Here is a 16272-nt window from a genome sequence, read left to right as displayed (position 1 = left end):
GCTGCAACCACCCAGCAGAGGGGAGGGAATAAAAACCAAACACCCCCCACCCCATTCCCACTGCCAATCCTCAACAGAAATGCTCACAACAATGAAAACCTCGGGCAGGCAGGTGTCTTGCTCGGCTGTGGCTTGGGGGGTCAGTGCCACGGTAACTTCAAACAGTCACTAAGCGAACTGTTGTAAGTTGAGGACTACCTGTACTACATCACTTTTTTCCTTTTTTTTTTTTTGGTCATCAAGTTTTTGACCCCTTGCTAGGCGACTGGTGGTACTCTTGATGTTGCCATATCCTAAAAGTGGTACAATGGGTGAAAAGGTTGAAAAGCCCTGATCTAAATACCGTAGCTACCAAGAGTGAGTTCTTCCCTTCCTTTGCAAATCATAAAACGTGCCTCCATCCATGACATCTCGATGCTAAATTTTAATTTTAACCTCACTCAGGATTCCTGAAAGACAAATAAATAAATAAATAGATCTGCTGAGGCCATATTTCTATAACGGGCACGTTTTGTGCCATTCAGCGGATGGAAATCCTGATAAGAAATATAACATTGCTAGGAACATGTCTCCTGGATATACATATTTAAAGATGTTGCCACCTTCATATGGCTGCACAGTTTTATTGCTTTTTTGGAGCAAGGTGGGCAGTGAGAAGCTTTGGATACAGTGAAAACATATTTGTGGCATTCCCTCAGGTGCTGATGGCAATGTTGTTTAGCTCAAGAACAGATGTTCCCTGTTTAAAAAAAAATATAGGTAGTCCTCAACTTATGACCGTAATTGAGCCCAAAATTTCTGTTGCTAAGTGAGATAGCTGTTAAGAGAGTTTTGCCCCATTTGCCAGTTTCTTGCCACGGTTGTTAAGAGAATCACTGTAGTTGTTAAGTTAGTGACACGGTTGTTAAGTGAATCTGGCTTCCCCATTGACTTGGCTTGTCAGAAGGTTGCAGAAGGGGATCACATGACCATAGGACACTGCAACTGTCATAAATTTGAACCAGCTGCTAAATGCCTGAATTTTGATCACGTGCTCATGGGGATGCTGCAGTGCTTGTAGGTGTGAAAAACCGTCCTAAGTCACTTTATTCAGTGCTGTTGTAACTTCGAACGGCCACTAAACAAATTGTTGTAATTCAAGAGCCGCCTGTAATTCATTCTGTTGACAATGAAAAAAAGTGGCTCATTCGTTTTACAAAAGGAGCTGATTACTGTATGCATTTTTTAATATATATATATATATATATTCTGTATTGCCTCTCTCAGGTTGGTACCGAGGATACCCTGACACCCATTGCTTTAAGGCTGAATTATAACCTCACAGGAAAATCCATCGCCAAAGTCCCAGATCTCCTGCCCATCCTGAGCAAACAGTCAAAGCAAAACTATACAGCCGAGGTGACTGTCCTTGTGGTTTATCACGATACCCCAAAAGCCAGCAACAGCCAGAGTCAGTGTATTGTAGTGTGCGAAGGTGTTGGGCCAGGAGTGAGGAGGAAACCTAGATTGTAATCCTCCTCAGCCATAGAAACTAAGTGTCTTGGGCCCAGTCCCTTTCTCTCACCCTGAAAGCTGGAACAGGGTGGTGGTTACAGTGTTGGCCTAGGGAGCTTGGATATCCAGGTTTTCTTCTGCCCTCAGTCATAGAAGCTCCTTAGAGCATTTTGGGCCAATCCCTCTCAATCCAAGAGCCATGTTGTATAGTGGTGAGAAGGTGGTAGAGTAGGAGTGGGGAGACCCAGGATCTTGTCCCTCCCCCACCTCTGGCCATAGAAGGTCCCTGGGGTCTTTGGGACAGTCTCTCTCTCTCTCTCTTTTAGTCCCCAAAACAGGGTGTATGCTGCTGAAGATCACGCTAAAGGTCCTTTTTCCAAAAGGCAACTGGACTTGGTTTTTGCCTGAAGATGTTTCGCTTCTCATCCAAGAAGCTTCAGAATAGAATAGAATAGAATAGAATAGAATAGAATAGAATAGAATAGAATAGAATAGAATAGAATAGAATAGAATAGAATAGAATAGAATAGAATAGAATAGAATAGAATAACAGAGTTGTAGGTCATCTAGGCCAAAAAACCCCACCCACCCAAGCAGGAGACCCTATACCATTTCTGACAGATGGTTGTCCAGTCTCTTCCTGAAGACTTCCCACCACATCTGAAGGCAAACTGTTCCACTGGTTGTTTGTTCTAACTGTCAGAGAATTTCTCCTTATTTCTAGATGGAATCTCTCCTTGATCAATTTCCATCCATTATTCCTTATCTGGCCTTCAGGTGCTTTGGGAAATAGCTTGACCCCCTCCTCTCTGTGACAGACCCTCCAATATTGGAACACTGCTATTGTGTCTCCCCTGGTCCTTCTCTTCACTAGACTAGAATGGTGGAGAGTGGAAGTATATGGAATGGAAAGAATGGAAATGTTAGATACTGGGTTCGTTGCTTGATTGACGAGACAAGGCGAGTGAGTTCAGCAAAGATCATTGTTTATTTGGTTGCAGGAACTGAACTGAGAAACAGGGCTGCGAATGCAGCAATTTATTATTTATACACCCTATTGCCACCCTAAGGTAAAGGTAAAGTTTCCCCCGCACATGCGTGCTAGTCGTTTCTGACTCTAGGGGCCGGTGCTCATCTCTGTTTCAAAGCGGAAGAGCCAGCGCTTGTCCGAGGACGTCTCCGTGGTCACGTGACCGGCATGACTAGACGCCAAAGGCGCACGGAACGCTGTTACCTTCCCACCATAGTGGTCCCTATTTTTCTATTTGCATTTTTACGTGCTTTCGAACTGCTAGGTTGGCAGAAGCTGGGACGAGTAACAGGCGCTCACTCTGCTATGCGGCACTCGGGATTCAACCCGCCAAACTGCCGACCTTCTGATCGACAAGTTCAGCGTCCTAACCCACTGAGCCACCACGTCCCTATTGCCGCCCTAGAGGCAGCCAATGGCGGCACTGTAGATGGGTTGTCTGAGGAGCTGGGAGCCGTTAGCCAGCTTCCCTGCTTGAGCAACCTTCCAGCAATTAACCCCACGTGATATCCCTTAGCAAGACAAAGCCCCATACATTACACGAAACTTCTTGGATGAGAAGTGAAATGTCTTGAAGCAAAACCAAAGAAAGTCTAGCTGCCTTTGAAAAAGCATCTTTGGGACAACCATGACCTGGATGACTGAGAATCTCCGTAGACATTTAGGGGTGGAGGTGTTGGACTAGAAGCAGAGAGACCCAAGATCTGGTCCACCCTCAGCCGTGGAAGCTCACCTAGGGGTCTTTAGGCCAACCTACCTCATAGGCTTGGTGTTGTGAGGACAGATAAGGGGAGGAAGCATTAGGTATGCCACCTTACACTCCTGCAGGAGGAAAAGGCAGGTCACTAATCAAATAAACTTGTTAGACACCTTTGTAATCAAGTAGGCCCCCTCCTCTATACTCAATGGAATAGGTGGGGGGGGAGGGGAACAACTAACAAGGGGACTTGTTAGTTAGTTACAGACGATCACACATCCGTAATGTGTGGGGCTGCAGCAGAGCAGCGGGGGGGAGGCAGCAGAATGTCCATTTCTGTCACTTTCAGGAATTTCTGTTAGGCAGGAAAGGAGGGGAAGCTGGTCAGTTGCATAGGAGCTCTGGGTTCCCCTTATTAAGTGCCATTAACTCTCACGGTGATTTTGACTTGCCTTTCAGTTACTGTACAATTACTGTACTGTAAATGGCTATCATAGGTAAAGGAAACCAATGCCATAGAAGAAGGAAATGTTGGTGCAGGGTTCAAGGAATAGAGTCAAATCATCAAAACTGAGGTGTACTTTGTCTTTTAATTTCTTTCTTTCTTTCTTTCTTTCTTTCTTTCTTTCTTTCTTTCTTTCTTTCTTTCTTTCTTTCTTTCTTTCTTTCTTTCTTTCTTTCCTTCCTTCCTTCATTCCTTCCTTCTTTCTTTCTTTCTTTCTTTCTTTCTTTCTTTCTTTCTTTCTTTCTTTCTTTCTTTCTTTCTTTCTTTCCTTCCTTCCTTCCTTCCTTCCTTCTTTCTTTCTTTCTTTCTTCCTTCCTTCCTTCCTTCCTTCCTTCCTTCCTTCCTTCCTTCCTTCCTTTCTTTCAGCTCCCCTTTGAGAAGAATTGTGGGGACGATGGGCTATGTGAAGACATTTTGCAAACCTCGTTTACTTTCTCAGGGTAAGAGAAATAGTTTCTCCCACACCTTCTCCCTTACATTCCTATTATCTACAGCAGTGTTTCTCAACCTTGGCAACTTTAAAGAGGTGTGGACTTCAACTCCCAGAATTCCCCCGGCAACCAGCTGGCTGGGGAATTCTGGAAGTTGAAGTCCGCACCTCTTCAGTTGCCAAGGTTGAGAAACACTGATCTTTGCCATACCTCAACTGACCTAATTTTGAATGTTCTACCAAATTACCCTTTCTAACAACTTTGGGAAGGATTCTGTGACAAAAACATTTTTCAGTCCTTTATGCAAAATTGTTATAAATTCAACCAGCCTCTGGACAAATAAGATACCCTGCCTTTCCACTCCATAGAGATTTTAAAATTTAAACTTGAATCCATTTGTTCTTTCATTCTGATTGGATATATCAATAGTACTGCTTTGTGCAATGTTATCACCAATCTGTACATATACTGTGCTTATTAGATCAAACAGTACTGCTTGGAACCCTATTAAGTTACAAACATAACAAGCTGCCTTGAAACTAATTGCTTGAATGGAATAAGCTCTTATTGATTTGGAATTCCTTGGCTGATAAGCACTCTTGATAAGATTTCAGTTAATCTTCAATTAAAGGGTGGGATCAAGTCTATGTTACGTGCACTAAGGCCCATTGAAAGCAATGTGCGAAGTTGCTCATGACAAATTTAAGGGCCACTGTTTTCAGGTGGTCCTTAACAAATTCAGCAGGGACAAATGGCAAGGGGTGTCTTTTTTTTTCTTTGATATTGTTATATGCAAATACAAGTACTCCTTGACTTATGGCCACAATCGAGCCCCAAATTTTTGTTGCTCAGCGAGTCATTTGTTAAGCGAATTTTGTCCCATTTTGTGACTTTTCTTGCTACACTTGAATCACTGCAGTTGTTAAGTTAGTAGCACGGTTGTTAAGTGAATCTAGCTTCCCCATTGACTTTGGCAGAAGGTTGCAAAAGGGGATCCTGTAACTCTGGGACACTGCAACCGTCACAAATATGAGTCAGTCAAGCATCTGAATTTTGATCACCTGACTATAGGGGTACTTCAAAGACCATAAGTGTGAAAAACGCTCATAAGTCACTTTTTCCAGTGCTGTTGTAAGTGAAAAAGTGGTAACTGTTGTAAGTCAAGGACTACCTCTATAATCGTAAGTAGTGAGAGTATTGATTTTCTTTTATTGATTCATCAATCATGGCCTGTGTGTGACCTTCATGATCTGAGACCTCTAACCAGGACCCAGAGTTTCTTTTCTTCACTCCCACTCAGCCTGCAAACTTTAGATGTGGGTTTGACTCCCGAGTTCACCATAACGGCCTCCCTTCAGAACCACGGGGAGGACTCCTATCACAGCACTTTACGCTTCTTCTACCCTGCAGGACTCTCTTATCGCAAAGTCACCTTGCTACAACAGGTAAGAGAATAAAGGATGCCAGCAGAGGTGCAGAATAGGGGCGGAGCCTACTCGGGTTGTTACCGTGTTTTCCCTGAAAGTAAGGCCTACCCCGAAAATAAGCCCTAACTTGATTTTTGGTGGTGGGCCTAATATAATCCCTACCTCAAAAACAAGCCCTAGATTTGGGGTGACGCACACATCTAAAAATCAAGCTAGGCTGGGGGTGTGGAGTTGCCCCACGCAACCCGCACCCAGGCCTGCATTTTGCAGTTTGGCCTTTCCGGAAGGCCACTACAGCCGATAATCGAGCAATGGATTCAATCCATACCTCGGTTCTGCAAGGCCTCTGCAGCCGAAAACTGAGCTGTGGATCAAATCCGTTGCTTGGTTATTGGCTGCAGAGGCCTTCTGGAAAGGCCTGAGTGTGAAATGCAGGCCCGAGCTCCATTCTCAGTTGCAGAATGAAGCTGTTCCTTTGGCCAGCTGGGCAGGGCTGTTGGTGCCGGAGAAATTTTCCAGGAAACACAGTATATATAATGGTATGTGGAAAAGACCTAGGGAGACTAGGCAAGACGTGCTATCTAGGGAACAGATAAGAGACAGCATAGCCCAGAGCTGCATATTGTGTGGACCAAGAGGCTCAGAAGGGACTCTCCCTAAACTCTTGAGCTGTAAAAGTGACAGTGGGTGAATTGTACTTCCAGACCTGATAGATTCTGTTAATGTAGCTTTTACACTGTCTTTCTTTATTCATGTCAGAAGCACCTAGAAACTACAGACATATAACTTTCAACACTGAGTAAGTAAAACAAACATAAGATAGGTCATAAAAATATAGACATTTAAAAGCATAGAAAATAAATAGTATTAAAACTAAATGACATTTACCCGGTAATAGGCCATGTCGACAAAAATGTTCTCTTGCCAACGTATGGTCTTCCTCCATACATGTTGAAGGACGTTTTATGCACCATAGCAAGTGTGTTGGCTTGTTCTTCACATTCACAGAGTGTCTTCTATATAGGAAAGCCCCATTTTCCTAGATTGTCCTTTGATCTTCCTACCCCAGTGCACTATTTAGAATAGAATAGAATAGAATAGAATAGAATAGAATAGAATAGAATAGAATAGAATAGAATAGAATAGAATGGAATGGAATGGAATGGAATGGAATGGAATGGAATGGAATGGAACGGAACGGAACGGAACGGAATGGAACGGAACGGAACGGAACGGAACAGAACAGAACAGAACAGAGATGGAATGGAATGGAATGGAATGGAATAGAATAGAATAGAATAGAATAGAATAGAATAGAATAGAATAGAATAGAATAGAATAGAATAGAATAGAATAGAATAGAATAGAATACGTAGAATAGAATGGAACGGAACGGAACAGAACAGAACAGAACAGAACAGAATAGAATAGAATAGAGATGGAATGGAATGGAATGGAATGGAATGGAATGGAATAGAATAGAATAGAATAGAATAGAATAGAATAGAATAGAATAGAATAGAATGGAATGGAATGGAATGGAATGGAATGGAATGGAATGGAATGGAATGGAATGGAATGGAACGGAACAGAACAGAACAGAACAGAACAGAACAGAATAGAGATGGAATGGAATGGAATGGAATGGAATAGAATAGAATAGAATAGAATAGAATAGAATAGAATAGAATAGAATAGAATAGAATAGAATAGAATAGAATAGAATAGAATGGAATGGAATGGAATGGAATGGAATGGAATGGAATGGAATGGAATGGAATGGAATGGAATGGAATAGAATAGAATAGAATAGAATAGAATAGAATAGAATGGAATGGAATGGAATGGAATGGAATGGAATGGAATGGAATAGAATAGAATAGAATAGAATAGAATAGAATAGAATAGAAACTTTATTGTCACTTTAAATGCACACTAATCAGCATACATTAAAATGAAATTGTGTTGCATTCAGTTCTCCAACAAATTCCATTATGCATTAGAATTAGTTTATCTGATTATGTTTCCTATCTGGGCTATCTAGTAAGACTGACATTATGTTCCTCTTCTCAAAACTTTGTATGCACTCCTGCCTTAGGCCAGCAGAAAGGTGACACGGGTCCAGTGCCATTCAGCCCCTGTCCTGGAAGAAGAAGCCAGCCGGAATGCCACCTGTAACATCAACCACCCTATTTTCTGGAGTGGAGCAGAGGTGAGATCTGCTCGCTTTGTGTATTTGCGTTGACTGCCACAACAGTTGAGGATGACTGTAGCTGTACACCACTTACTCTCCCCGCCTTTGCATGTTTCAGGCTATCTTTGTTGCCACCTTTGATGTCTTCCCAGATGCTGATCTAGGGAATACACTGCAGATCATGGTCAAAGCTGAGAGGTAACATCCACGCTCCTGGGTTTTGTGGGTTAACAGAAAGCCAATAGTATTCAGTTGCTTTTAAGGGTGGAGGCTGGTGGCCAACAATAAGGCTCTGTGTGTCTGTGTGTGTCTCTGTGTGTGTAACTGAGATGACTATCAGTAAAGGAGAATATTTGTAGCTCAGGGTTGAAATGAGGAGTCTTTGGTGCTCTCTGAGCTTGGTTGTTTTCTTGCAGACGTTTCATTACCCAAACTAGGTAACATTATCAGTGCTAGCAGTGATGAGGTAAACTAGTTTGCATAATGAAACATCTGCAAGAAAGCGACCACGCTCAGAGAGCATCAAGAAACCCCTGATGTTACTGTTTCAAGGTCTGAGTTATTTGGGTGCCAACCGTGTGGTGTGAGATACTCTACTGCACAGCTTTCAAGCTGTCTTATTGGGCTGCCCTGAAATTTCTGTGAAGACTTAATAGGGATTTCTCAATAGGAAAATAAAAAGCAGTGTCCTTGAAGACAGCGTAGCCATTGCAGTTGAGTATACTTCAGTATGTACAAAAGTAACGAAACCTAAAAAGCTTGCTCAGTGTTATACTGTATGTAAAAGGACATGTTTTAGTGTCCTCAGTGGAGATCTGGTACTTGCAGAAGGCAAATTCAGGTCGACCGTAATCCTCAAAGACCAAATGTTTGAAAATGCATGAATGTAACTCATATTTTTAGTAAAACTCTGCTGGCCGCCTTTATACTTTTGAGGGCAGCAGAAAAAAAAATATTTTGCCGAAGTAAAGTGATAAACAAAGAGGTCAAAAACATTGTACACTTCTCTATAGTAGGGTGTTGTTGTCATCCTGGGATTTAATTTTTAACCTGCCTGTAACTAATTCTGTGGGCCCTCCGGCACAGTTTTTCTCCCAGGGCTATGAAATATTAGAAATTTTAAAATGTCAAGAATGCTGTTCCTTGGGAAAAATGAAGGAAGATTCATATTAGAACTTGGCTGAGAAGCAAAAAAAAAACTAGCTAAAGATTCATGCTATATATTCTGTCAAAGCATTTTTTGCTACAGTGCACGATCAGGATTGAGATGTAAAATGCATCATATGACAGAGTAATATAGGTAGGTTGTTTTAGAATTTCCTGATTAAATGAAATCATATTTTCTTCCCCTTGTCCAGTGAAAATGGGAACACCAACACCAAGGACATCAGCTATGAAGCCATTTTGCCTGTCAGATATGCTGTACACCTGCTTATCAACATGTAAGTTAATATGGATATTTTAAAAAGGAGATAGAATGTAGACTCTGCAAACCTCATCCTTCTCTCAAGGATGCTGTCTCTGGAATCTTCCATTTCTACCAAAATTCTTGTCTCTGTTAAATCTTCTCAGGGGCGAGGAGTCCACCAAATATGTGAACTTCACTGTTGGCCAAGAAGATGCACAAAAGAGTGTTGAACACCGATATGAGGTGAAGGGCAAAATGAAGAAGAAACTATAGTCTGGGGGTTGGTGGGAAGAGGAGAAAGATGGGGCTAGGGAATTCTGGGAATTGAAGTCCACACATCTTAGTCACCACCCATCTTTAAAGGGTATTCCTTTAAATAGGGTTGTAATTTTAATAACAACAACAACAATAAATTTGGAGGGGATCTTGGAGGTCATCTAGTCCAACCCCCTGCTCAGGTAGGAAACCCTATACCATTTCAGACACCTCAGTTTCTAGGTTGCTTCTCTCTTTGGTTAGTTTCCATCCGTTGCTTCTTGTCTTGCCTGTCAGATGCTTTGGAGAATAGGTTGACTCCCCCTCTAATCTGTGGCAGCCCCTGAGATATGGGAACACTGCTATCGTGTCCCCCCTCGTCCTTCTCTTCATTAAACTAGACATACCCAATTCCAGCAACCGTTCCCTGTATGTTTTAGCCTCCAGTCCCCCGATCATCTTTGTTGCTCTTCTCTGTACTCTTTCTAGACTCTCGACATCTTTTTTACATCGTGGTGATCAAAAAACTGGATGCAGTATTCCAAGGGTGGCATTGTAAAGTGGTATTAACACTTCACGTGATCTTAATTCTATTAAAGGTAAAAGGTAAAGGTAAAGGTTCCCCCGCACATGTGTGCTAGTCGTTTCCGACTCTAGGGGCCGGTGCTCATCTCCGTTTCAAAGCTGAAGAGCCAGCGCTTGTCCGAGGACGTCTCCGTGGTCATGTGGCTGGCATGACTAGACGCCAAAGGCGCACGGAACGCTGTTACCTTCCCACCAGAGTGGTCCCTATTTTTCTACTTGCATTTTTACGTGCTTTCGAACTGCTAGGTTGGCAGAAGCTGGGACGAGTAACAGGCACTCACTCTGTTACGCGGCACTCGGGATTCGACCCGCCAAACTGCCGACCTTCTGATCGATAATTCTATTATCCCTCTGTTAATGCAGCCTAGCACTGTGTTTTAAGTTAGGGCAGCAAATAGGTGCTATTCCCGAGTATGTAGTTGTAGAATAGATGCAGGTTAAAAATGAGGGCCAGGGGAAGTTTCACATTTTTGAATATATGTAGACTTATATATTATTGTCCACCTTCAGTAAATAAAAAAATCCAGCATTGTTGAGAGCAATTGGCTTAAACCTTTTCCTTTAACATAGGACTGTCTGCAGGGACTTCCTTTTATAGATATGTCTCGACATATGACCACAAGTGGAATTTCCATTGCTAAACAAGACAAGTGTGAAGTGAATCATGTCTGATTTTACAACCTTTTGTTGCCACGGTTATTAAGCCAATCACTGCAGTTAATCCTCTGGCCGTTAAGCAAACCAACTTTCCCCCCTTGACTTTGCTTGTCAGAAGCTGACAGGGTAGGTCACAAATGGAGATCACCTGCTGAAGCCATTATAAATATATGCCAATTGTCAAGTGTTGATCATGCGACTTGGGGATGCTGTGATGACCAGTAGTAAGCCACCTTTTTTCAGTGCCATTGTAACTTCAAATGATCATTAAATGAATTGCTGTTAAGTTGAAAACTACATGTAAGGCACGTGCATTTTAAAATATCATTGATCTGTATGGGCTACATCTGCACTTGGGGTACTATATAATGAGGTATATTACAAGTAATGCCACTACACCGGTATTCCATGGGGCTTGAGTAGACTTACAGAATAATCTACACCCTGATGACAGCATCAGTCATTATGCCTTCATGTTTAACATGAAGTAATTAGTTAAACTTAATGCTGAACAACTAATTTTCATTGAAATAGTGAGCATTGATCATACCTAGGTCACATCACTAGTCTTTTTCAGATGGATAGGAAGATGAAATGAATTAAATAAAACTATAAGCCATCCCTGAAAACATTATCCTTGTACATAATGGTGAAGGAGTTCTTTGCTAATTATCAACCTAATTATCAATCTAATTGGAAGAGACTTTTGAAGCCAAGAGGTCATGGTCCGAAGTGTTCTAATGGTTCCTGCACTTAGCAAGGGGTTAGACTCAATGACCTCTAAAGCCCCTTCCAAGTCAAGAATCTGTGACATGCTTCCCTTCCTTTCTCTGCTTGCAGCCTCAAGGACACGGTGTAATTTGTGACCACTAATGTTACCACTTCTTTTTCCTTTCCTATACAACATCACCAGATGGGTGGAAGGACCTCTTTCTGGTGGAAAAATGGCAGAAATGCTTAATCATATTTTTTTTTCAGGTGAAGAATCTTCATGAACGAAGCATCCCTTTCACGGTGACATTTCAGATCCCAGTAAAACTGAAAGAGATTCTGGTTTGGGATGTGTCTCAAGTTATTCCTTCTGAGGTATGCTTATCTATGTTGAACAATCTTGTTGTGGCCTTCTGGTCAATCCACTGAAGAAACACACACACACACACACACATACCAGCCCGGCTGAGAAAATGAATGCTGGAGATATTCAGCCAGTGCTGGCCGTGCACTTTGGAGAAGCATTTCACCTTGTGATGTAATCTGACCCACCTCACCAGACTGTCCAGGCTGACTCATTCACATGCTTTGATTTGATAACAGGGGTTCTATATGTGGGTGTGCAGTGCATTGCTAAAAGCCCCTGTTCTAGATCAGGTTGGATCCGTACAACTCCTTCGTCGCACCAATGAGAACTGGGTTCCTGCCTTGTTTTAAAGGAGCGCTTTGGTTGAACCCCCGCTAAAGATCTGAGGATCTATAAAACCTGACTGAAGATTCTTCTTCCATCTTCTGGAACTCATTTGGAACTAGGATTTGGGGAAGCAAAGTTCTTACTGAGAAGAAGCAAAATATGTCACCCTTTGTCTTCTGCTCCACCCATCACCTTCTGCTACTAATAACCGGACCTCTCTTTTTCTGCAGCCTGAGGTTGCCAGGTGTGTCTTGGAGAGAGAAACATCAGATTCCGAGGATCTTCTGGCCAATGAGGCACAACTCCAGTTGGTGAGCCTGCTGGTCCTTTTCTTTAGGGCCAACTGCATTCTGGAGCTCTTTCTGAGAGAAGTCATACCGTATATATTGATTTATGAGAATCCTCAGGAGGGACAAAGGATTCCTGAAAAAAATAAGCATGCTCCATGGACATCCTCTAGTTGATCTACACCAGGGGTGTCAAACTCAATTTCATTGAGGGCCGCATCAGTATTGCGGTTGCCCTCAGGGGGCCGGGTGGGTGTGGCCAGGGTGGGCATGGCCTAATGAGTGGGCGTGGCTAGAGTGCGTATGGCCTACTGGGTAGGCGTGGCCAGCTCTACATCGTTCGCATCAAGGGTGCCTATGGGGGCCTGGGCAGGAGTGGGACAGATCTGAGGGTCTCTGGCAGAAGGAGGGTCTCTGGGCCAGGGCCAAGGCAGTGGGGGCCGGTCCCTCACTGTTTCCAGGATGGCTTCGCGGGCCACATGAAACCACTTCGCGGGTCAGATCCAGCCCCCGGTCCTTGTGTTTGACGTGTCTGATCTACACTATACAAATTAAAGGAATTTATGGATGGTCTCTGGATACGTATACTCAGTTCTGACTTCTGATTTCTCTTTCCCAAGTGTAGATGTTTCCACTTGTCTCTATTAAATTCGGTTGCTTAGTCCTTTCCTCTAATCTATCAAGATAGGTTTGGATTTTATTTTGGACTACCAGGCTACTAGACGTCCCAATCGATTCTGTGATATCTGCAGATTTCATAACTATTCCATCAGCCATATAATTTAGTAACAATGGAAGAGCTGAAGAATACAGAACCCAAGATTGAACTTTGTGCCCTCCCTTGACATTTCTCACGAGTTTGAAGAGGAATTGTTGATGGATGCATGGTTTGAGCCACTCATGTCTCCACTTAATTATCATGTCACCCATACTTAGCTAGCTTGCCAATCAACATTTTATAAGGGGGTCTTCAAAATAGATTGTGCTTAGGCACATAGTATATCTATAATCTGTTAAGGAAGTTACCCTATATAATCTGGAAAGTTTTTTTTTTTAAAAAATATCTTTTACAGCCCTGAAAGCTAGAAAGCTGGAATAAACAAGGAAACAACAAAGGTTATCGAGATGTTCAATTCCACAGTTAATACTGAAAGTGCAGAATTATGGCTTGTCAAGGGTCATTTTGCCCTTGTATGATTTCTCCCTTTGGTTTTATCTGGGATATCTTTTTATTCCACCCTCCCTCACCCCCACCCCAGGACTGCTCCATTGCTTCTTGCAAAATCATCCGCTGCGATGTTTTGTCACTGAAGATACACAAAAGGCCACTGGAGTTCGGGATCAAAGGAGACCTCAGTTTCACCTGGACACTTCAGGTAGAGAGGCTAGGTTTCTTGAAGTGTGCGATATTCACAAGTAGTCCTTCTCCACCCAGAGCTCAAAGAGTCTTATTTATGTAATTGTTTATTCGATATCTGTAACCTCCCAACTCAACCAAGTGACTTTGGGCAGTTTACAGTTTTATAATTCTTAAATTCTAAAGGTAAAGGTTCCCCCGCACATGCGTGCTAGTCGTTTCCAACTCTTAAGGGCCGGTGCTCATCTCTGTTTCAAAGCCGAAGAGCCAGCGCTTGTCCGAGGACGTCTCCGTGGTCACGTGGCCGGCATGACTAGACGCCAAAGGCACACGGAACGCTGTTACCTTCCCACCGCAGTGGTCCCTATTTTTCTACTTGCATTTTTACGTGCTTTTTAACTGCTAGGTTGGCAGAAGCTAGGACGAGTAACAGGCGCTCACTCTGTTACGCGGCACTTGGGATTCGACCCGCCAAACTGCCGACCTTCTGATCGACAAGCTCAGCATCCTAACCCACTGAGCCACCGCGTCCCTCTTAAATTCTAAAGCACTTCAAACTATTTAAAAACATGAGAGCAATAAAAGCGTCCGTGAAATAAATAAGCACAAGTTGGCAGCCTTGATGATTAATCAACTGATAGTTAAAGCCAAGTAACAGGGCCCTTAGCACATTCTGAGCCCCAGGCCCCAGGTGCATAGCCAGGTTTTTAAAGCTTTGCAAAAAGTAACAGGGTTGTGCATTCAAATCACTTGTGCTGAGATGGATGGGTTCTTACTTCAGCTTCCTCCTCCTCCTCCTCCTCCTCCTCCTCCTCAACAAATAGCATGTCATCTTTCAAAAAACTAACCAATCTCTCTTCCAGATCCAATGGAAGAAAATTATTTTGGTGAGCTCCGCACAGATTTCTTATGACCAGAAAAAATACACACAGCAAGGGGGCTTTTCCCAAATTCAGGTAATGAAGGCGGGGATGATGTGGGGTGTGGTCAGGAAGCTGTGCCTCAGGACTTCCTTTCTCAATGCTTGGAGGCAAGTGATGTCTAACGCCTAGAACTGGTCCTTGACACCTGGATTCCTGGACTGTCAGACTGTGCCTAATCTCTAAAGGCGTGGTGGCGAGCCTACGGCACGCGTGCCACAGGTGGCACGCAGAGCTCTCTCTGTGGGCACGCACATCGCCCCAGTCCTAGGCCTTCAGCTGGGTTTTATACAACCTTTTCACTTTAGGCCTCCGCCGCCGTGTGCAAAAAAAAAAGTTCAATCAATCAATCAATTTCAACTTATGGTGGGGAAAAAAAGATCTTGCAAAGTTGGAATTGATTGATTGAACTTTTGAATCCCACCCACTCTGCCGTTACCACTGCATCCATGCCCTCCCAATGGGCCACCCCCTCCCAACGGGCCACACCCACCCAATTGGCCACACCCACATGGCGCCTGACGATACATAAGTGGGGTTTGGGTTGCAATTTGGGCACTCGGTCTCGAAAAGGTTCGCCATCACTGCTCTAAAGCATTGTCTTTCCCGCCCTTCCCAGGTGCAGACAGTGGTGGAGCTGATCAAGATCTATAACAGCTTCCCAGTTATCCTTGGCAGCTCTTTTGGGGGCTTAATCCTTCTAGCTCTGACAGCTGCAGCTTTGTACCAGGTGAAGTGCAACCTGGGGAGGAAAAGGGTAGAGAATGGAGCTCTCGCTACCCCTCCCAATTATGTTCTGATTGCATGTTCCAAAGATTTCTGCCTGCATGTTCCAAAGATTTCTCATCAAGGGAGTTTAGTTGTTCATCGACCCTTCTTGGAGGTAGGGATTAAGGCCTTGGCCAAATGTCAGGATGTGTTATTTGTTAGATACTGGGTTCACGTTGCGTGATTGACGAGGCGAGGCGAGGGAGTTCAGCAAAGATCATTGTTTATTGCTTCCAGGAACTGAAGTGAGACACAGGGCTGCGAATGCAGCAATTTATACCCTGGCCTCTAGGTGGCGGCCAATAGGTTTAAAGCAACCTATTGCTGCCCTAGAGGCAACCAATAGCGGCGCTGGAGACGGGTTGTCTGAGGAGCTGGGAGCCGTTAGCCAGCTTCCCTGCTTGAGCAACCTTCCAGCAATTAACCCACGTGATATTCCCTTAGTAAGACAAAGCCCAATACATTACAGTTTTCATAGCCCCCTGAGTCTTGGCAGCTTTCTTAAGCACTAAGATAGGGTTTCCCAACTGTGGCAACTTTAATGTATGTGGACTTCAACTCCCAGAATTCCAGCATGGTTGGCTGGAGAATTTTGGGAGTTGAAATCCATGTATCTGAAAGTTGGCAAGCTGGGGAAACCTTGCACTAAGAGCTGGTATTCTTATTTTGTTGGAGGAGAAAGCTCACGTTTGCTTTCTGTTCCTCTTACTTTCCTTTCTCTCTATCTCTCTCTAGGTTGGGTTCTTCAAGCGTCAATACAAGCAGAGGCTGGAGGAAGCTGGAGCTGATCACGCCATTGATCCACCCTCACAAAATGTAGAGTCATCTTCTGGCAACGACCCTGTTTCCTAA

The 16272-nt window shown here is 43.5% G+C and overlaps 1 protein-coding gene across 1 annotated transcript in view; it reads left to right on the top strand.

Moving 5' to 3' along the window:
* Positions 1–16272, top strand: part of LOC308678657 (integrin alpha-D-like) — a gene marked incomplete at its 3' end in the record, with an annotated part of 44175 nt that extends 27903 nt beyond the window's left edge. Inside the window, exons 18-30 of the mRNA XM_081345886.1 lie at positions 1267–1398; positions 4093–4166; positions 5458–5602; positions 7683–7796; positions 7897–7976; positions 9137–9220; positions 9351–9429; positions 11662–11769; positions 12319–12399; positions 13635–13751; positions 14596–14619; positions 15272–15382; positions 16156–16272. Coding sequence (XP_081202012.1) covers positions 1267–1398; positions 4093–4166; positions 5458–5602; positions 7683–7796; positions 7897–7976; positions 9137–9220; positions 9351–9429; positions 11662–11769; positions 12319–12399; positions 13635–13751; positions 14596–14619; positions 15272–15382; positions 16156–16272 — 1266 coding nt within the window. The remainder of the gene's footprint in view (positions 1–1266; positions 1399–4092; positions 4167–5457; positions 5603–7682; positions 7797–7896; positions 7977–9136; positions 9221–9350; positions 9430–11661; positions 11770–12318; positions 12400–13634; positions 13752–14595; positions 14620–15271; positions 15383–16155) is intronic.

Source organism: Vipera berus (genome assembly GCF_964194415.1).
Source record: "Vipera berus genome assembly, chromosome: Z".
NCBI lineage: Eukaryota > Metazoa > Chordata > Lepidosauria > Squamata > Viperidae > Vipera > Vipera berus.
The sequence above is the reverse complement of the archived record's forward strand: the minus strand, read 5'-3'. Positions and strand labels throughout refer to the sequence as shown.